At 32.9% G+C, this 23,771-nt stretch overlaps 1 protein-coding gene across 1 annotated transcript; it reads left to right on the forward strand.

The window, feature by feature from the left end:
• The first annotated feature begins 15,066 nt into the window (after nucleotides 1-15,066).
• On the forward strand, nucleotides 15,067-20,968 carry LOC128174580 (uncharacterized). Its single transcript, XM_052840097.1, has 5 exons — nucleotides 15,067-15,093; nucleotides 16,607-16,918; nucleotides 17,520-17,607; nucleotides 20,234-20,458; nucleotides 20,754-20,968. Exons 1-5 carry the CDS (start codon nucleotides 15,067-15,069, stop codon nucleotides 20,966-20,968), a joined length of 867 nt encoding a protein of 288 aa, XP_052696057.1.
• The last annotated feature ends 2,803 nt before the right edge of the window (nucleotides 20,969-23,771 follow it).

A 23,771-nucleotide genomic window follows, 5' to 3' on the forward strand; every position in this document is an offset into this window, starting at 1 on the left:
TGAAACGTTGCCGTCTTAAAGTAGATGTTGTTTGCAAATACTGAGGAATTGATGACCTGTTCGTATTTAATGTGACTTTTCCAATCGCTTCAGCTTACCATTCTACAGTTGTTGTCCTATTTATACCTATATTTGTTTAACATTCTACAGCTATTGTCCTATTTATTCCTATATATATTTAACATTCTACAAGTGTTGTCCTATTTATACCTATATATGTTTAACATTCTACAACTTTTGCCCTATTTATACCTATATATATTTAACATTCTACAGCTGTTGCCCTATTTATACCAATATATGTTTAACATTCTACGGCTGTTGTCCTATTTATACCTATATATGTTTAACATTCTACAGCGGTTGCCCTATTTATACCTATATATGTTTAACATTCCACAGCTGTTGTCCTATTTATACTAACATACGTTAAACATTCTACAGCTTATGCCCTATTTATACCTATATATGTTTAACATTCTACAGCTGTTGCCCTATTTATACTTATATATGTTAAATATTCTACACGTGTTGTCCTATTTATACCTATATATGTTTAACATTCTAAAGCTATTGTCTTATTTATACCTATATATGTTAAACATTATACAGCTTTTGCCCTATTTATACCTATATATGTTTAACATTCTACAACTTTTGCCCTATTTATACCTATATATGTTTAACATTCTACAGCTGTTGCCCTAATTATACCTATATATTTTTATCATTCTACAGTTGTTGCCCTATTTATACCAATATATGTTTAACATTCTACAGCTGTTGCCCTACTTATACCTATATATGTTTAACATTCTACAACTGTTGCCCTAATTATACCTATATATGTTTAACATTCTACAGTTGTTGTCCTATTTATACCTATAAATGTTTAACATTCTACAGTTGTTGCCCTATCTATGGTATCAATAAATTACATTCATGGAATATTTTGTTTTCTTCCGAATAGAACCGTATACAGGGCATGGTAATTATTTACAAAACACCATCTATGTTCCTTTTTTCTAATGGTGTCTTTTAGATTTGAAATCATTGAAGACGTTTTGAAGCCAAAACCTGTTCTGACTTCTCTGTGCAGATTATATAACATTTAAAATTGTGAACACTAAAATATAAACCATTTGATTTTGTTACAACCCGTCGCTACCCCGAAGCTTTTTAAAGTAAATATGGATGAAGAAATGTCAAAATTCCTTTGCAATATTTTTGTTTTTTTGTTTTTGCTTTGAAAATACATACTGGATTGAACTATCAGACAATTTTATAGCATCGAAATTTTCCTCCAATTACCACCTTTTTTCTACGAACAGCAGGGATTAAAACCACTAGAAACACAACGTTTTTTAAATCATCATCAGCATTTGTTCTATCGAATACGATAATGGAAAAGTTATATAGAAAGCATGCACGTAGCATCGTTTTAAAAGGGGGCTGGGGGCAGACTCATCCAAACAATTTTAACAAGTGTGGGGGGGGGGTTGTTTACTTTGAAAATCAATTTCGCTGCTTTTTTCCTCATTTTCAATTAAATTTTTTACATGATCCCATAAAAGTGTGGGGGGGCAACTCCTTATTAGTTCAATTTTTAGCATGTTTATTTAAGAAAATCTTTTTGCTGCGCAAAAAAGTAGGGAATGGGGGGCCTCAACCCCCCACCAATGCTACGTGCCTTGAATGGTTAAATTTATAACATTTCAAAAAAAAAAAAAATATCAAATTTGAATTGGTCATACAAATACATGTACGTGTATGCATTCGTCCTGCTGTACTAAATGTTTGATTGAACCTTGAATGGTTAAATTTACGACATTTGAAAAAAGAATATCAAATTTGAATTGGTCATACAAATACACGTACGTGTATGCATTCGTCCTGCTGTACTAAATGTTTTTAACGTTGGCCGATATTTATATGTAATTAGTTGCAAGTTGCAACAAAATCTCAAATGTTCTCAAATTTAAAAATGCAAAGCCGTTTTCTCAACACAAAACTTTGGTACACCGTAAACATGCCTTTCTTAGCTAAGACGTCGAACAGCAGTTGTGATTGAGCTAAAAGTCAACGACTCAATTTTAAACAACCGAAACGACAAATGCTCTTATTGACCGAATCGTCCAGCTAAAATCATTTACATGCACAATGGATCCAAAAGAATGTGCATGAATATCATCAGCAAACTAAATTTCAATCGCCTATTGTCACCCCACACTAGCCCAAGAAGTTATGTATCAACGTTTTGAGAAAAAAAACCCTAAAACTGTCCTGAAGGAAATAAAGCCCCGCAGAACCAATTTCAAATGAGACAGATATAAAGTAACAATTGCATATGAAAATGAAAGTACTGAAGTACTGACGGGAGTTGATTTTATCGATTATTATTTATCTTAAAATCAACGATATCTTATTTTGCTTGGCAAGTAGTTGATAATCTGTATTTGAAATACGCACATTTTATAATATGGATTCTCGGACTTTTCCGCCAAGAATTTTGAGAAAACCCCTTATGAATCATGTTGTGTAATATTTAAAAATAGAATTGATTTCATCAAACTATGTATCGGTATTCAAAATATTTCAAAAAGTGTATGGATCCAACTAATAATGAACTCTAGTCTCGTTCAACCAGATGCTCGACTGTCTCCGTCAATCTCTGACAAGTACTGCACCAGGTCATGTGATAGCTTGACGATGCGATCTCTTAATATAGACTGACTCTCTGCTTGTCGGAGATGTACGGAGAAAGCCGATGGTTGAACGAGACTATGGGCGAGTTCGATCATTAAATAGAGTTAAACCACGGTAGTAAGGAAAAGTTATGGTGCGCATGTCTGTGTTCGAAAGCACATTGGTCGATGTCTGGTTAAAAAAATGAGAAAGATGTTAATTGCAACCGTCCTTTTTAATGTTCATGACAAAGAACGGACATTACCTTGTAAACACATTAAATCATATGTGTGCGCGCTAAAATTTATCACATTGCATGTTGTGCTGATTAAAAAAAGCAATTTTTGGAAGTTTCACTTTCCGCCGCCATCTTTAAACTACCTGACAGACCAGACTCTCCGTTGGTTGGACCACGGTTTCATTCTAGTCACACTAAAGTGAGTTAGATCTCATTTTAGTCGAACTACGTCTACCGTGGTTTGTGATCTCTGGTGTGGGAATACATAAGACTGCAAAAAACTTCTAAATTGTTAGTACTATTTAAAATTTGACTATTTCTTATGTATTTATAAATACGTTTCCTTTAAAAAAAATGCTTTAGAGTACATTACATCGAATTTATCGATAATTTCAAGAACTAACTCTTGTCAGCGGTGATGAATTGTGCTTAGGTCCAAGCACTGTTTCAGTTTCGGTTTGCCAGAGTAACTGTATAGGAGAGTTGATTAAAATCAACTCCCAAAAAGAACTTACCTATAGCGCCGGTAATAGTTCTGACAATTTTGATTTTGATTTTTCTTTGTTTTCTTTTTATGAATCTAGAACTTTTTTCATTTGTATGTGTTCCAAACCTTTATTATTCAATTCAATTATTTGTCCCATTTGAAATTAGCCTAGCGGGGGTATTTGTCCCATTAGGACAGTTCTAGTTGAAGCTGTTTTCGTATCCTCATATGTTGCTGTATCATTAAGATAAAACAAACAGGGTTACTGCATCACTGAATTTTGTGTATAATGTATTTTGTATAGAAGCATTTCTTCTTCAAGTGCCTTTGTTTTACAACAAAAAGGTAAAGTGATTAAAGAACTATATATGATATTAGTCAAATTTGGCCCCCATTTTTTGCTATTTTTAAAATGATTCAGGTACATTAATTTGTTGTGTTATATTATAAAAGAGTTGACATGAAATATGTTTTTCACCTATTTATTTGATTTATATGCACTCACTGGCAGTATATGACGTCAGAAATGACGCTATATTTATCACTCAACCAAAATCAATCAAATTTTGACATTTTTCTTATCTTTCTTCGAATGGGAAATATAGAGCGACTCTTTGAACAAGAACGAACTTTTTGTCACTCTTAAGTATTGGAGAGATACGTCTTTGGTGAAAATATTTTCTTTGTTCAAGCAGTCGCTCAATGCTTTCCTTAAAGAAAAACTGCTTCAAAACAAGCCGTTTTATGCTAAAAATGGGAAAATGGCGGGAAAAGGTAAACATTATGATGTCATATTTTTAAATTGTGGTCACAAAAATCAAAATGAAAATTATGACAAAACTTCAAATGCATATTTGTAGAAATAAAACAAAGAATTTCAGTAAAATGACAATGTTCATTTTAGGGGGACATTTTAGGCTCAAACCATATATAGTCCATTATTGGAAACAAATTTTTGTTTATTACTTCTAGGTATAACGTATTCATTATTAAAGAACAAAGTTTACTGATCTTTCATTAGTCAAAACAACCAGACTGTTAAATATAAACTCCATTAAAAATGCAAACTTTACAGGGCCCGCTTATAAAAATAACTTAATTTCGAATGAAAAGTCTTCCTCCAGTACAATGCTGATGTTCCATATCTCCAGATGTAGGTGGTTTTTATATATTTTCCTTGCGCCGTGTTATGGCAGCCTAAAGCCGGGCTTCTCTCAACTTCAGCGTGGACACATACTGGACAGGAAACTGATCCAATCCTTCACAGAAGTAAGTTTCCTGGACTGTGTGATAGAATGTCTAGTAACACCACGGTGTAAATCTGTCAACTATTGCAAAGGGGCTAATTTCTGTGAAATTAATTACGAAAATAAGACGACAGCAGAGACAAACTACATGAACAGTGCTGGATGGATATACAGTGACAAGGGGCACTGGCCTAAGGTAAACATTTTAGAGATGTGATTTACCATCAGTTAGACAATTTTATTTAATAATAACCAGCCAGTCTGGGAAATGGTCTCATCAAATTAAGTATATTTAAAAAAAAATTTCCAACATGATAACCTCCTTATATCTAGTGAACTTTCGTAGTTGTAGCGATGTGTGAAAAAAGCTACATTAAAATTATTAAACCTTAACCAGTTAAATGACAACCAAGTCCATATATTCCTTTAAAAATAAATGACTTTTTCAATTTAAATTCTTTAATGTAATTATCAAAGAGAAAGAAACGGAATCTGCTATGTCCAGGAGTTTTCTCACAATGTTTATCTCTGCCCAGAAAAACATTATTCAGCAAACAAATACTGAAATGAAATCATAACTATATAACAGTTCAAACTATAAATATTTGTCTAATTTCTTCAGTTAATCAATTCCCATGCCAAACTTAAGCAATGATTTCTGGAAAATTTTCATTTTTGTTTGGGCCCCATATTTTAAAAACATGGCATGTGACATAGGCCAACCTCTTTAAGGAATTCTTAAAACCTATAAATTTTGAATACATGAATGCACGCATTTTTTTCTTAGTCATGTATAAACATAATAAGCTATAGAAACAGTTGAAGCCTTCATGAAGTGAAATGTTCATGCACATGACCAACTACAATTATAAGTTTGTAGAAACTAGCATTCACTTAGGAAGAACATAAAAATACTGATTTTACTGAAGCAGAAAAAATATTCAATCATTTAAAAAATGATAAATGCATAAACTCAATTGTTTGAGAATTTCAGACTTTGGGGGCAGTAGATGTCACCTAGACAAGAGATATCTTTATAAGATATAAAATAAAAATATAAAAAAAAATGTGTACAGGTCACATACCATAATACTTATACAAGATGGCTGTTTGTTTACATCGGTGTTACATATGATTTTTTTTCCAGGCCATAAACAGCATTCATCAACTCGTAATGAAACAAAAATGATACTGTTATTTAACGTGCACCTTTACGGTCTTAGTGGCTGCTAGTCTAAATGGGCATAAGAGAATGAGAATAGTCGTCAATATTTTTTTTCAAAATTAAGAGAGAGATACAGTTCATTTCATTTCACAAGGAACTCGTCTTAACGTTATGATTACGAGGACTTAAACTTTGAGGGCAGAGCCATTTTTATTTATAAACGTTATCAATAGTGCTATGGAATTTCAGACCGAGGGCGCATCCACTAACATCGACGATCCTACATGAATTGACAGGTGTTTGAAAAACATTTATCGAGTACAATCATTCTAAAACCTATAAAACATTGTAATATACACATTTTAATACAAAAGTAGTTTGGCACCTTTAGATAGGAATCAGACCTTTAATACGTTTAAATATTACAATAAGCTAATGAATATATTACATATTATATATTACGTTAATGAATATAATTTTTTGTAGGGTCTGGCTGGAGCTTGTTCTACGCAGCTAGGTTAAGGCCTCCCATAGATTTCACCTCATGAATATCACGTGACATTTCATGACGTAAGCTCCGCCCATTATTCATGTTTTCATCTTTTTCCTACTTTCGATATAGTAAAGCGATCGCTGTTAAAATTTATCGATTGACTGCTTTAAATAATCATTTTGAATTTTAGCGAGCGCAGCTCGCCGGCGCGCAGCGACGGCGAGAAGCGAGCTCTACCGGCAAGGCGTGTGTGAATAGATAATTCGGACTAGTTGCACATTCATTCAACGGATTTTTTTGGCGTCAGTAAATCGGACCAGTAATGCATCGTTTTAATCGTCCCAGAAGTTCCCTGTAATCATGGCAATTTTTATCACTTCACACTCTCACGAGAATCAGCAAGACAAATTTAGACAGTAAATACAATAACGATGTAAGCGACATAAAGTCAATGTTACCTCTAAAGTTCACCTCAGTACACTTTCAATCAAAAATAATCGTGTGACGTCACAAACGTTTACACATTGATCCGATATATTTTTTCGGAGTCAGTAAATTTTGACCCACAATTCATAGTACCAATGGTTTCCAACCTCACGTTCCAACATCACGTTCTCCCGAGAATCAAAGTAAAACCTTTGAAAAGCTTATAAGATGTGTAATTTTAAGAACATCATGCTTTTTAAGTTAATAAAACAGTATACTTCGCATACTTTTATTTCTCAGGGGAGTTTTAAAGAGTAAGACGACACTTAACCAACGTCAGCTTTGACGTCACAATAAGCATGATAAGGGGAAATTACTCTAATTGAAGTTATTGTAAATCTGCTGAAATGACCAAAATCCTCTCAAAATCTTGCAAAGGCTAAGATAAAGAACAGCTGACGAATAAGAACATTTCTTCAGATACAGGAAACAGTTTTAAATTGCACTAATTTGGATGAATGCTCACAAATATTTTATTCACTATGATTACGGTAATTTCCTGAAACGTAACGTTATACGTAGCAGCGCCTTTTTTAAAGGGGGTGGGTGGGTGGATGGCAGCCTCATCCAAAAAATCTTTGCAAGCAAAAAGAAAAATAAATCATGAAAATTCTAATCCTTCAGCCCTTTAGCAGTTCAATGGTTTCTTTATTTTCACTTCCATTTATTACATGCGGGGGGGGGGGGGGGGGGGGGGGGGGGGGGGGCAACACCATGTTCTTTAAACATGATAAGCAAATATTTTTAAGCGTAAATTAAAAATAAAATTAAACATTAATTATTTTTTTTTAAGTGGAGGGGCAAATCCATGGTAAGTCGATTTTCTATGTATAAATTGACAAAAATGAAAAAAAATTTAGCATGGGGGGAGCTCTATGATGAGTCAAGTATTATATTTAAGTTTAAGAAAAAATGTCTACTGCAGTGCAATGCATATTTATATATTAAAATCTTAATTACTCAACAACATTGTATCTGAGATTAAACTATTGTTCTACATATAAATAAATAAATTATAACAAATCTTATAAACTATGAATAATGAAAATTTACTGAAAAATAGGTATGTTTTATTTTTTGGCATTCAAATTTCACGTTGTTAATTTTATTTTATTGATTTATTTTAATTCATTGTTTGATCACATGCTGTGCTCGCCCCAACGGTCGCACCGTAAAACATATTATTTTAAAGAATATTGTATCGAAAATATGTGACTAAAGGTGTTTATTTCTTAAAATTACATTGTCGTTTGCTTACCATCCGCGTCATCACAGCGCTTTCACACGCCTTGTTTTGGTTGCGAACAGCTGACAGCGGTGTGTCAACATTTTCATAATATGCATGGCCTGCAAGACGCCGAGAGTGGAAAATGCAGCTCAACCAATGTTTGAGAGATAATAAAGGTATGTTTTAATACAGGATATGTAGTGTTGACCTTTTCTTTTCAAATCATGTGCTCTTTTTAGTCCATGCAGTGTACATGTACGTTACACACGTGTTGTTTTGCACGTCATCGCTGTTTTGAATTATTATTTCTTTTTAGGCTATTCTTTTGTGTATTGAACTACACACCAGACACTGTAAACATTGCACATGAAATAGGTGGGGTTCCCAGGGTACACAATTGTAGAATTCATTAGGGCCTACAAATTTAAGTGCATATGCATGTTTGCATGGTGATTAGGCCTATACACATGTTTTGCACTTCAGTAAATTTTTGGATCTTATGTGATAATTCATTTTGCTGGTATAGTTTACAGAAGATATCTATAACACTGTTTTGAATTCTTGTTTGTTGCTATATATACATACTGTATGTATACATGTCATGTGTGTCTTAGTTTGGGTTTGTATTGAACTATTGTATATATATACACACCATAATACATGTAGCATACACTGTATAAACATGTGGGGTCCCATGGTACACAAGTGTAGAATGATGTAATCATCAAGTGCATGTATGCATCATGATTTCTTTACTTTATTTTAATAATTTTGTATCATATTGCCATCCACAGCTTCATTTATGAATTAAAACATTCAGAAAGATTTGTACTACATATTCAATTTGTATGTGCTGCATTAAAATTATATGATTAATATATTTGATGTGTTAAATATGTGCAGCTATACTTCATAATAATCTGATAATAAACCCCAACCAGTAAAATCTAACATATGTGGTGGTCAGACTCGGCCGCTTGAGACCAGATTGCATAGTGGCTAGATAATATTCGAGGGGCACAATCTTTAATTAAACTGGCCTGGTTTGTTATTATTATTCACTACCTTATCCACATGTACATGCATACAATAACATATATATTTCCTCAATAGCAGACTTTTAAAAAAAATTAACCAATGTAAATTAAACTTATATGCTGTTCTACAATTCATTTATGTATTTTCTTAAAAGAAGATTTTAATTTTAAAATTGAAAAGAACTTAATACATGTATATATATTACCCTAAGGTAAGAATTTCCGGGTATTTATATTCCCTGATATTAATAATACAGTCTTTTCTGGATTTTTTTTTTACAGAATCATTATTTGTTTTGAGTTATAGTTTATCTTTATGTAAATACATATTGATTTACTTCTCGGTAAAGTGTTCATGCATAGCACATGTACATGTACATTGTATAAAAACAATTTTGAGATAACAAATACCGGTACATGTGTATGTTGGATTAATTGTTACTGTGCTTAGATACATCAGCTTATGTGTGACATTATGGACAATTCATTGATAGAAAAAAAATGAAACTAATGGAATTATAATGTCAAAGATTATTTCGAGAAGAGATATATAGTATATCAAAAGAAATTAAATATTTACTACATGTATCACACTTTGAGTAAAGCAAACTTTCTCTCTCTCTCTCTCTCTCTCTCTCTCTCTCTCTCTCTCTCTCTCAATTTGATATATTGTGTTAATAGTTTAGACCTAAGCTATTTGGTTTTGTTTTTGTACTGCCGTCTTGTCATATGCACAGATCCAGAAAAATTTTTTCCAGGAGGGAGGGGGTGGGGGGTCCGAAGGGTAATTGTTTTTTTCATGTGGTCCGAGGCATATTTGCGATAATTTTACAATGTAAAATCTTCCTCCCTTCTAGATCCGCGCATGTTTTCATACATATGACACTGCATGGTCAGTGTATTTTTTTGGTAACAACTATTCATGTATTTGTAGTGCATATGTTCCCATAGCTAATTGATTTTTTAAAATTTTTATTTCAGCCCAACATGGACTTCTGCTACCACCTGACAACATGGGTTTTGCGGGTCGATTCTTGTGGTTTCAACTCTTGAGGTTACCCTGTCTTCCCTACCCACATATTCCCTGTGTTCTACAGACTATTTAATAAAAAAAATAATCTTATAATGCATAAACATGATGGAAAAAAAGGTGCTCATCAACATGCTTTGGTGTATTTTGAATGTGTGAAGACATTATTAAAAACAAAATTAAAGCTGTTTAAAAAAATTACAATTGTAAATTTTGCTTTTCAATAAAAGTATATATTGATGCCTTTATTTTGTATTCATTTGATATCATATGCACTATTTTTTATGACAATTTTATACAATTATTTATGAAAATCTTGACAAATATGAGGTTCAGTGTGTCTTTAAAAGAATTATGTATCTTAATATGATGAAAAAAATATTCTGACTTTACGGTATAAGAGATACTCTTATTGTTATAAGCAAGATTAACTTATATCGTGGCAGAGACACCATGCACGGATCCAAATAAATGTCCAGGGGGTGGGGTGTCTGAAGGATAATTGTGATTGCCGCCCGGGGGGGGGGGGGGGGATCGTGTCCGAGGCATATTTGCGATGATTTTACTATGTAAATTTAATAATTTTTCATTTTCCAGGGGGGTTGGGACCCCTCTTACCCCTCATCTAGATCCGCGCATGGACACACTTGATAACAATATTAAATTACATATTTAATAAACAGGGGTAGATTGAAACAGGCACGTAGCATAAGATGGGGGGGAGGGATGACCCCCCCCCCCCCCCAGCTTTTTCTTGCCGAATTTTTTTTTCTTAAATACATATAAGAAATTATTATAACATGCATGGAGTTGGCCCCCAACTGTTTTGAGAGTTTGTAAAGAAATATTGATTTTTTTTCTTTGCTTGTCAAGGTTTTTTGGATAAGTCTGCCCCCTTTCAAAAACGATCCTACGTACGCGTGGAAAATTATAAGGAAGACATTTATAAAAAGAACCAGTACCAACCCCAGACCTTAGATCCGCGCATGGGGTTATCTGATTCTGTTCTGGTGCATTGACGAATCTATCACTCTATTCTGTTTAAACTGAACAAAAATAATAAATTGGTAATATTCCTTTGTTCTTTACGAATTGAAAGGTTTAAAAGGTTAATGAAATGTGCAGGTAAGGAATAACCAACGATTAACAATGTAAACATTTAAATTTTCCGCGCTTCACAACGCCAGATTATCTGCCCTTGATCCTGATCATCAGTGCGTTTGAAAATCGGCTAATTTGCATAAAATCATATACATCTGTCTAAAATTGCAAAAGTTCAACAATATCTCGTCAATTTTAAGGATTGTGTTTAACTTTTTTATTTTCATCAAATACCAGTGACTGTAAAAAGTGCTGGGAGCAAGTTGTTGCTTGAAAGGAAACATTTTTTTGACACGTGAATTAACTCGGTTATCGAAAAAATTTATTAAAGTTGAACGATCAATGCTAAAGTTTAGCATGTTGCTGGTACTGCTATAGTTGGTCCCAGCACTTTTTAGATTAAGCAATTAATTTTCGTTTAAGTGATATAAACAACAATTTAATATTTTATTCGTATATCGTGGAACATTTGCAATAAATGAAGTCGTATGTAGCTGCTCTATTTTTAGCGTATAACGTGATAAATAGCTGATGCGGTGACTGTGTTCCAGTGAAAAATGTAGGGGAGATCGGTAGTAACATAATGATGTATAAACTTTATCATTGCCATATTTGGATGAGTTTGTATACTTTGTCTGGAATAAAGTCCGTTTTTAGTGTATTTATTTCATACGGTAATCCATGGGCGTCCTTAACCTAGCTGCGTAAACCGAACTGTCAACTCAACCAGACATGTAAACACAAGATATATTCTAAGAATAAAGTCTTTGAATGTGTTTTGTCAGGTAAAATGACAAATTGTCTTTATTAAGCGTACAAATTAATATTTATATGAGAATAATAAACACTTAATATATGTCATTTTATAAAACGTAGTTTATCTTTAGTTGAATACTAGAATAACATGAATATATAAGATTTCTTCAATATATATGGGTATATTAAATTCTGCCAGTCTAAGACCATAAACTCAAACTGGACTATTAGATAACATTGTCGTAAATTCTTTTTATAACGTAGTCCTGTTATATCCTATCTTTTAATATTTCTAGCGTCAATCTGTAATCCAGCAGTATATGAAATATGATTATACGTTTTATCTTCGTTAGGTATACGTTTTTACCAAGGATATTGATAAGTTAACGCTTATTGGTTTTTAAATGTGCCTTTATACAAAAGACTGGAATACCCGATCTAAAAGGAATAGACTTGAATACAACAAGACGTGAGGGCGTCATTGGTATACACAGGAGGATACACGCCTCGTGTGCTGACGGATACTCCCAGTCTGGTTCAGGGCGGCTGATCTGTCAGTCAAACGGGGAGTGGATATACAACATTGTCTGTGAAGGTGAGGGGGTTAAATGGTTGACTGGGTTTATTCAACGTAGCTTATTACACCAAGTGTCATACATTTTTAAGACACTACTTCAAAAGATGGTGATTTAAACTATTGTGTTAAGTTGCTTGTAATAAGCAAACTGATGGAATTATGTCATAGCTCAACCGAAAAGGAATCGGGCTAGTGAACCGCTTAATTCACAAGTTCCTGAGGCTTTTGATCATATTTTGTGAATAATTTGTCGAAAATTACATATAAATATTTAACATGTTGTCTTTTGCAATTAATTACTTTTCCGCTAAATTGAATAAAATTGCAAGGGGTACTGAGGCACCTTAAATAACGCATTTAAAAATGAAATTTAATTTATTTTTATTCAAAATACGCAGTTACTGAACCATATTCACAGCGCCAGCAAAAACAAACAGTATAGCGACAAGAAATACATTTTTGATGAAGCATGAAGTCTACAAAAAGTAATTTTTAAAGAAATCGATTTAAATTATTAATGGTTATTTCAACATAAATTACATTAAGCACAGAAAATAGCGCAGTAAGGTATGTATTATATTTCTCCACGCTTGCACCCCTATTACACCCAATGTACATATAAAACAGAAAATAATGAGGATCGATTTTTATTCTCACCTATTATTATTTCAAACCGGAAAGATAAGAAATAGTATCCTCGATCTCGTAAAACATTTGGGACAAACAGACAGATGGACTGCGGACAAAGAGTGACACCTACGGTGATGTTGTTTTTTTTTCTAAACAGACAAACAGAAAGTAAAGATGACACATTTATTAATTACACTAAAATATGGGTTTATTTCTGATCGTGACTCTTTGATTTAACCCTTTTTGCGATTTCTGACTCAGTTAAGGAGTTCATTAGAATGCCGAGTTTCCGTCTGTCATCGTTGACCATGCGTTAATAACTTTGTATTGAAAATAATGTCATATTGGAACTCTGGGTTTTAAATATATCAATGTAGTGGAGCTGTAATACTATTTAAAGTTATCATTCTTGGTTCTGCGACGAAGTGCGCGGTTGTCATTGACAACCGGTGCAATTTTAGCTAAATAGTAATCCACCGCATTTCCCTTCCGTTTGTTTATTACTATTTTTTTTGTTATTTGTTTTGATTCATTAATATCATATCATAAAATACATCAAAGTCATTTTAACATCTGAAAAATAATTGTTGCTGTTCTTAATTAATTATGAACTCGTATTTCGTGGTAATCCGGGAAAATTAAAGCGGAAAATAACATACCACCGTTACATTTATAACACTTTTTATTATCCCTTCGCGCAACTTGTTGCGAGGGAGCTGTGCGTGTGTGTCCATTTCAGCCTTTTTAGCAAAGTTTAAAGAAAACGCTCGCATGCATGTGTATCAAACATCGTACACTTCATAAGCATGTTTAAAGGACAAACCTTATTAATTTTCAAGGAATTTCGTTATATATTTTTATTATCATTAAAATTACAACACTAAGAAATTTTATGTACGACTTCCGGTTCGTGAAAGAAAATCAACAACTTGAAATTTTGTTGGATGTAAGCCCTATAAAGGTAAGAATCAGACATTTTTGAGAAATGGGAAGTTGAAAGGATGTCCAAAGTGAAAAACTGAAGCAAGCAGGAGATAAAGTTCACCCTAATTTTATCGAGACAAGCAGACGTCTGAGCCGAATTTTTGGCTTTATTTAAAAGAGAAGAACAGGTTTATAATTCAGAAGAGATTTTGACAGATATCGTCAACATGATTAACCGGGAATTCATTTCATGCTAATCGCTAAAAATATGTTACTCTTTTTTAAAATGCTGGGGTTAAATTTATGACGTTTACACGAATTTTCTCATAGAGCAGACTATAAATCGCCAGATCTTAGCTATATTTCCTTTTCAATATGAAACTTTAATTTGCCTACACTAATTGTCTACATGTGTAATGTACGTCCCTGGATAAAGACAATTTATTAAACGATATTACTTAAGTTTAAAACATTTGTGGTGTGTTTCCATAGTAAAGGGAGCAATTGTACAACCCCCTAAATGCACCCATCCCCATGGATACACACAGAGCGTGCATGGGTATAGGAATAAACGAAATATTTTATTTCAAGTGGTTTTTAACAAGATAAATATTTGTCTCTTCAGTGACGTGTCTTATTCTGAATAATGCATTTCCCCGCACATTATTTTCATTTCGCAAGAAGATGCTCCGCTTTGCGGTGCCCTTGTTTTAAACAGCTTGTCTTGATACACTGCATTTTACCAGGGCTATCATGAAGTAAATCATAAAACTATTATGATCTATACTTAGATTAATAAATAACAGTTTTTTATTTATTATTTTGTAAGTTTTACATCGAAGCGACATGTAAGAGACCAACGAGTGGCATTGATTTCTATAAATACATAATTAAGCAAGAGAGGGTTAAAATGATAGTGATATATCGTCCATTTAAATGATTTGTTATAGGTTCAAACATTGCCGACATTCAATCCGTTACCATGGCAATAAATGTGTTTACATTATGGGTAAATATATCCAAATGAATCAAGGGATTGCTGTTAAAGACTTTTGCTGAATTTTAATTAAACAATTTGTCTAATTTATAAAAAAAATAATTTCAAAATGCACCATTCCTGTATATCAATTAAATATATTACCATGAAGCACGATAACGGTTGTAATTAAAGAGGTCCTGGACTGCATTTTACAAAAGGACTTACGACAAAGTCGTAAATATTTATAGACTTTAAAGAACAAAATTAACATAAAACTATCTGTTTACAAACATTTCAAGTCCCATAATTATATTTTCCAGCCATTAGAATAAATCATTGATTAGCTGGTGATTAATTACCATTGATCAATTTGGTCGTAAGTTATTTTGTAAAGCGCAGCCCTGAATTATAAAGTGAACTATTCGGTTTAAATATCGATATGTATACGTTATTAGCTGTACATCAAAACTTTTGATGAAGCTATGTTTTACTATATAGAATAATAATAACTTCAGGTAATTGGACTAGTACTTAGAATTTTAAGAAAAGGTTTTTGATGTGGAGGGGGGGGGGGGTAAATAATCGTATCATAAACTACCATTTCTTGCAAATCAATAAAATCAATAGAGATGCAGAAAACTACCATGAACAAACTTGAATTTAAATCAGAAAGTTATGTTCTCTGCTTACTGAAATATTACGATCAAGAATTAAAATTTCTCCAAAGGTTATTAATTCTTACTTCATCAAAACAATTATGGAAAACATTTAAAAGAAATGTTGACTGATGTATTATTATAAATCGGATACTTTCACAGGGTGATTGACCATCTGTAATTCTCCTTACAGATAGCTTAAGATAATTAAAGGTAGCTTAAAGACAATCTGTAAGCCACCTTTAAGCTATATGTGCTGCTTAAAGGGGGCTAAGGAAAGCGTAAAGATGGCTTAAAGGTGCTTAAAGGCAGTTTAAGCCACCTTTAAGGATAACTTATTGGTCCTTAATGTTAGCAACCATCAAGCCATTTAAAAAAAAATAATACAAAAAACTTTTTTTAATATAGTTCTTAATTTACCACAAAATGTATTAAAATTTATGACAATTAAATTAGCTGTTATCAATGGAAAAATACATGTATATTCAAATTAATTGCAAAGTAATTGTTTTAAAAAAAGCAGTACTGTGTTAGTTCCGGGGTTTTTCTGAGGATTAACAAACAATAGATTTTAATAAGATATACAGAAAGAAATACAAGCATTTCTAGACACACAAAGCAGCGATTTTATTCAGAGAAATTGATTATACATGAACATGTACTATACATAAGTAAAAATTGTATATTCTGTCGTAACGTTCAACAATTCTAAGAAAGAAAAGGTATTAAAAAAACGGCTTATATAGAATTAACTGCGCAAAAGCCACGAAGAAAGAAATCAATATCAGTTACCAGTTATAAGATAATACGCTGTTGGCATTTACTAAATTTACTAAATTGTCAGCAAAGCAAAGAAAACAGTTTTTTAAACTGTTTTTATTCTTTAGAACACGCACAGAATGGTTGGCTCTCTGATTAGTAAATCTTTGAATGAAGTGACATTTACAACAGTACTGCTTTGTTTGGTATCATTATACGAAAGAACGACAGCTGCCGTTGTTCATGGTGAGATGTATCGTGGTCCCTTTGTACGGGTGGTAGGAATCATTGGACAACAGCAGTGTGTCCGGGAATGTAGACACAGACCCAAGCTATGTCGGGGAGTCAACTACCAAAAACAGGAACTGCTGTGTGATCTCATGTCGGCCATCAACGAAACGGAATCAAAATATGACTATGTTAGAATTGAACTCGATCAGGTACATGCAATCGATTCTCTCTCTCTCATTCTCTCTCTCATTCTCTCTCTCTCTGAATCTTCTTTTTAAAGTGTCTTTTACACATTAAATGAACCTGGGTTTTATACCTTATTTGCTCAATTAAGCGGAAAAAGGTTGCTTTTATCCCTTATATAAATATGTCTAAGATTTAGTTTAGGAAATGGGAATTAATGTAATTATACAATTTCTAGTTTATGTCATTACCACAATGCAGGTTTATATGCTTTGACTAGTAGATTCCGATAGTTAAAATGTTACAAATTATAAATGTTTCATATGCTGATTAAAGAACACACAATACAATGGCGGACTCAAGAAGGGGAACGCATGCTATAAGCGAATTTCTTTACACAAAACACGTTCAGTAAATGTACATTAACAAAAACCATTTAAGAACGGTTTAAGAATTTACTATAGGAATATATTGGAAACTGTCATTTTCATCAGAAGAATGAGCCAGAAGAGCAAGAGTTCGAGAGCGATCGCATATCTTTTCGATAGATTTAGCGTACCTGATTATCTGAACAAAGTCCCTCTCTTATCTTTTCCCCCAAAACTCATCCATCCTTATTTCTTGTAGACTGACCACGTTCCAGATGAATGCCTGTCATGCTCTACTGACGATCTGTGTGTGACGCTCTCCAGTAAGAAAGTCCACTGTATTCGAGGTAGTCTAACTAGTTTTATACCATTACATTATATTTATATCACAATTATATAGCCGTTTTAAGGTATTTAATGTATAATGAAGGGATATTGACCAATTTTGAATCATTTAAAACTAGTTAAATAGGTATTGCTAGATAACCGGGTGGAATGAACCAACCAAATTCACACGACTGACAACATATAAGAAGCCGGTCATTTTGCACCTTATAATTTTTAAAAGAATTATATTCCCTTTATGAACAAAAAGAAAATTTTAAATTCGTCAAAATATCTGCGGTAAATGATTCATTTCACCAATTCCTGAGGAAAATTCCTAGTCAGGAGGAGTAAATTTTTCTACATAGTGTTTTTTTGGGGGGATTTTCGCATTTAATGTGTGATTCTCATGTACTTAGTATTAGGGGTCTACATATTGTATATCAATTTGAACAAGAGACATCCCTAACGAAGGTTAATTGCATGTATTAGTCAAAGTACTGAAGTATTGAAAGCCGGGCTCTTTTGGTGTGTCTTTATGCATATTGTGTAGTAAAGACTGAAAATCTCTCTCTCACTCTTTCTCTCTCTCTCTCATGCTTTTAATGTCGGCAACTTATCAGAGAGCGACAAAATTTTGTAAGCGGCTATAAACAAAACATATGTCTGTCTAGTAGAAGTTTTGAAATTTTGCAACAAGCATTTGATATATTCAATCCCCATTTCTTCATCGCGCAGCAAAGTAGTTCATGGAAATTCATGCGCATTCTATGTGTCCAAAATGCATAGTAATGTTTCATAAACACGTTATTAATAAGTAAACTAAGAAAGATAGACAATTCATTCGGAATTTTAAAAAAATAAACAAAATACCAACACTTCTCTTAAAACGTGGCTCTTTGTGTAACTATTTGGTATAGCGGAAGCTTTACATTGACGCTCTTTGGTTTTTTGTTTACTTTTGAAGTTGCGCTATTTATAGTAACATTGGCGATTTGTCTGCCTATAGCCAGGACTCTGCTTTCAGCAGAGCCCGGCTAAAAATCAATTAATTAATTTTTGCAACACCCATAAGCCTCCAAGAACAGTAACTCTCAATTTTACAAAAATATTGACAGGTACTGAGTTAACTCTATTTGACACAGATTGAAAGATATGACGTAAAACATATTTAACATTAGCGGTCAATTTTTTGATACTACATACATCTACATAACTGCTTTTAAAAAAACCTCAGTATATTGCCTTATAAGATACAATATTATTATATTATATTATTATTATTATTATATCTTATTAAAGTACAAGGTGGCTATCTTGAATTTGATGCTTAGCATAAAATATTTAGGCTATGAATATCTACCTTGTGGCTAGGCTAGCTTATCGTTTATCTACGTAGCCCTACGTAGCAGCTACATGTACGATCTTGAACGCAACCCAGGCTATTTTCGGAACTAGAATATTTCGAATTTTTCTTAAAATAGCATTCAAAATGCATTTGAGTGGTCATAAATAAAGCCATGCTATATATTTTTAATTGAACACTTTTTATCTGAATAAAAAAGAATCATATTACATAAAAATATAATTATAAAATTACCAAGAGGAAATCTTCATATTGTTGAGATAGAAAAAAATGGAAGATAGGTAGCGTCTGACCAACTAAGATAAGGAAACTTGGACAAAGTATATACAAAAATGAACAAAACTATTGTTCAACATATTAAGCATTATATGATGATAATATGTAAGGTGTTAATTCCCGCGCTTGCGGGGGTATCATCTAGTTATAATAATAAAACATAAATTTATTAAACCCATTTCCCGTTTGAAGGAGATTGTTTACATACAAATCAACACCACGTGCTATCGATAATGATCGACCAAACCAGCTGCATATTCATCTTTTCTTATTGCAATAAAATAACTAGATATCTTTATCTTACATTTTTTTTGGAGATCGAGTCCGATAACAATAAATTTATATATTAAATTTCATTTCGATCGGGCCCGGTCTCCAATTAAAATGTAAGCGATAAATTTGAATTTTTATACTGTTTTCTACCGCCATTTTTTGATTTAGCAAAATTATTCTTATGCAATAAGTTATATATAATATATCCAGGGAGGCAAAATTGGTTTTTTGTACACAATTCAGCTGACTAAATGGAACAAAAATCTCGTAATACTTTAAAACTTTAAAGAACTCATTTCTTATGCGCATTTAGAAGGCGATGAAGAAGAAAAATCTGACGAATGCCAATCCAGGTGATCGCGAGTAGACTGACGAGTATTAGTTCAACGCCTTAAATACTAAATACATAAATATGTAGACCAGGTAGAGCTCTATAAAATTTAAATATTTCATGTTCCTCCGGATATGGGTGTTGACTGTAATGTTGGGTCAAAATGGTCATCTATGTGGATGCATATAATGTTTAAAAAACATCATCTATACTTCCAAGAACCTATTATTACTAAACTCTTGAAAATGTAGAACAGGAAGCTCGATCACTACAAAATTGTATATTTCATGTCCTAGGGGGTATGGGTTTCGACTTTGGGGGTGGGGTGGATGCATAGTGTTCATTCATATAATGTTTAAAAATCATCTGCACTACTCCCACACATCTGTAATATCGTTCACAGCTCTACTAGGCCTTGCGTTGGGTAAACATACGAAACAGTCGTCAACACATAGGGCCTATGGGGCTGAATATGCAGTAGACGGCAACAGAGGTACACACATCTCCCAAGACAAGTGTACACACACAGGGGTTGGCCACACAAATCCCTGGTGGAGGGTGGATCTACTGACTGTTTATTCCATCAAATCTGTCAGAATACTTAACAGAGGAATAGACAATTTAGGAGGTAAGTGTATAAACTGGATACAATGTGGTTTTATTGGTTTTGCTGTAATGGTCTATCATTTCCACATAGGTAATCGTTATCATTTAGTTTCTTGTTTTCTTTGCAGGAAGAATTTAAGTACTTATCAAGTTTAATTTATTTAAAATGGGTTCGTTGTGAAGTCCTTCATATTCTAATATAACATACAAAAGAGTAATATAATGAGAAAATGAATCATTAAAATTTGAAAAAATGCATTTCTTGAAATGTTATATCTGTTTTTTTTTATTTTTATGATGTTTTTTCACGATTCTAGATTTTTCAAACCGACTTCGGGATGTTACCGTCACTGTAGGGCTGACTGAATCAGACGTCAGCACTCCCTGTGGTTTCTTTGCTGGCCCCGGTACTGCGTCACAGCTGGTCGTCATCGACTGTCCAACATCACCACAGGGGAGATTTGTAAAGGTCTCCAAGACAACTGAGGTCCTAACTCTATGTGTAGTTGACGTGTTTGGTGTATCCGTATAAATATCATAACTATTTTTAAAGCTATCACACCTGTAATTGTTTCAACCATATAATACTATATAGGGAACACAAAAATTCTTAAAATTCAGTTTGTATTTCTCTTGACAGGATATTTGGAGGAAATATTATTTGTTAACTATCTCATCAGCTGACACAAAAAGGGCACACGATACAGTTATTTTTCTCAAAATAGCTAGCCCCAAACCTCAAAACGACGCGTTTTCCGTTTTTACATGAATGTAAACAGACACCACACTCCAAAGATGGCTGCTTTCTTGCATTGAAAGAAGTAGTCGCAATGAGGTACAACATTTTTTTAAACTGAGAAAACGAAGATCTAAAAAACCTGTCAAGTAAAAAAATAATTCTAAAGTATATATAAACATACTATCGACTAAATTCGTTTTGATTGGTCGACTACCGGTGTGATACCTTAAGCTTAAGTTTTTTTCTGTATTTTCCGTATCCTGAAGAATCTAACATCTCACCTCTAAAACTGAAAATAAAGAAGATCGTTTTTTATTCTCACCTTTTATTATTTCAAACCGAAAAGATAAGAAATAGTATCCTCGATCTCGTAAAAATGAAGGGACAGACGGACGGCGAAAGAGAAGTGATCAGAAAAGTTCACTAGAGCTTTCAGCTAAGGTGAGCTATTAAACTTCTACGGTGATGATCTTCTAAACAGACAGTAAAGATGACACGTTTAATAAGTACACAAAAGGGGGTTCATTCCTGATCGTGACTCTTCGAGTTAACGCTTTTTACTTTGGATGACTCTGTTACAGGAGTTTATTAAAATGATGTGTTTCCGTCTGTCGTCGTGCACAATGCGTTAACAACTTTGTATTGAAAATAATGTAATATTGGAATTGTGGGTGCTATGTATAACAATGTAGTGGAGCTGTAATACTATTTAAAGTTATCTCTCTTGGTTCTTGGACGAAGTGCGCGGTTGCCATTGATAACCGTTGCATTTTTAGCTAAATAGTAATCCACTACATTTCCCTTGCATTTCGTTGATTACTATTTTTTTTTTTGTTATCTGTTTTGATTCATTAAAAATATCAAAGTCATTTTTACATTTGAATAATTAATTGCTGTTGTTCTGTATTAAGTATGAACAAGCATCTTGTGATAATCCGGGAAAATTAAAATGGAAAATAACAGACTACCGTTACATTTAAAAAACTTTTTTTAAAAACAGCTTGATTTGAATTACTGCATTTTGCCAGTGCTATCATAAAGTCATTTATAAAACCATTATGATCTATACTTAGGTTTATAAGGCTAACAATTTTTTTTTTGTAAGTTTTACACCGAAACGACAAGCAAAAAACCGACCCATGACATTGATTTCTATAACTAAATAAGTGTCTTTTGTGAAGCAAGAGAGGACTAAAATGATCATGATATAGCGTCCTTTCTAAAATGATTTGTAATAGGTTCAAACATTGCCGACATTCATTACCATGGCAATAAAAGTGTTTACATTTCGTGTAAATATATCCAAATGAATCAAGAGACTGATATTTTGACTTAACAATTTGTCTGACTTATAAAACATTCATTTCAAAATGCACTATTCCTGTATATCAATTAAAATAAATTACCATGAAGCACGATAAGGGTTGTAATAAAAGAATCCATGGACTGCATTTTACAAAAGGTCTTACGACAAAGTCGTAAATATTTATAGACTCGTAAAATGATCGTTAAAGAACAAAATTAACATTAAACCATGTGTGAACAAATATTTCAAGTCCCAAAATTTTCTTTTTCAGCCATTAGAATAAATCATTGATTAGTTGGTGATTAACTACCATTCATAAGTTTGGCCGTACGTTATTTTGTTTAACGCAGCCCTGATTCGTAAACGGAACTAGTAGGTTTTAATATTGACTTGTAAACGTTATTAGCTGTACATCAAAACTTTGAAAAAGCTTTGTTTTACTATATAGAATAATAATTAGTTCAGGTAATTGCACTGATACTTAGAATTATAAGTAAAAGCTTTTTTGATGTGGAAGAGGAGGGCAATTAATTGTCTCATAAAGTACCAATTCTTGTAAATCAATAAAATCAATAAAGATGCAGAAGACTGTTGTGTATATCTTGTATATCCTGTGTTAGTTCCAGGGTTTTTCTGAGGTTTAACAATTAATAGATTTTATTAAGATATAAGCAAAGAAATACAAGCATGTCTAGACGCAAAACGCAGCGATTTTAACAAGCACATGATTAATCTCTGCCATTCAGTCAATTTAAAGGTGACTGAAAGGTAACTGAAATGTGACTGAATGGCATAGCTGTGCCATTCAGTCACCTTTCCAGGCCATTCAGTTGACTGAATGGCAGAGCTTAATCCTGTGAAGTGAATTTGATTAAACATGAACATGTACAATAGATAAGTAAATAATGTATATTTTGTCGCAAGTTTCAATGATTTTAAGACAGAAAAGGTATTAAAAACAGTTTTTGCTCTAAAAAAAGTAGAAAAAAATTCAAAACGCCTAAGACGAGAATTGAAACCAGGGCCTTTGTGTACGACATCTCCTCACTTCCACTGCGCCACAGCGACTCATATCTAAACGAGGGTTTTTATTTCCTATAGATCATTGGCTTTTGAATCACATTTTTTTCTTGAAAAGCTTTTGACTTCTATTCAGCTTGTAACAATCAATTAAATTTAATTAAATCACGGTACTTGGTCTTCAGTGAAAAAAAATATATTTTACCTGATTGGAAACTGTAAGGCTTACTAGTACTTAGTTTGTAAATTTAAAGCAGGTAGAAATACGTT

This window comes from Crassostrea angulata, chromosome 2, assembly GCF_025612915.1.
Source record: "Crassostrea angulata isolate pt1a10 chromosome 2, ASM2561291v2, whole genome shotgun sequence".
Classification (NCBI taxonomy): domain Eukaryota; kingdom Metazoa; phylum Mollusca; class Bivalvia; order Ostreida; family Ostreidae; genus Magallana; species Magallana angulata.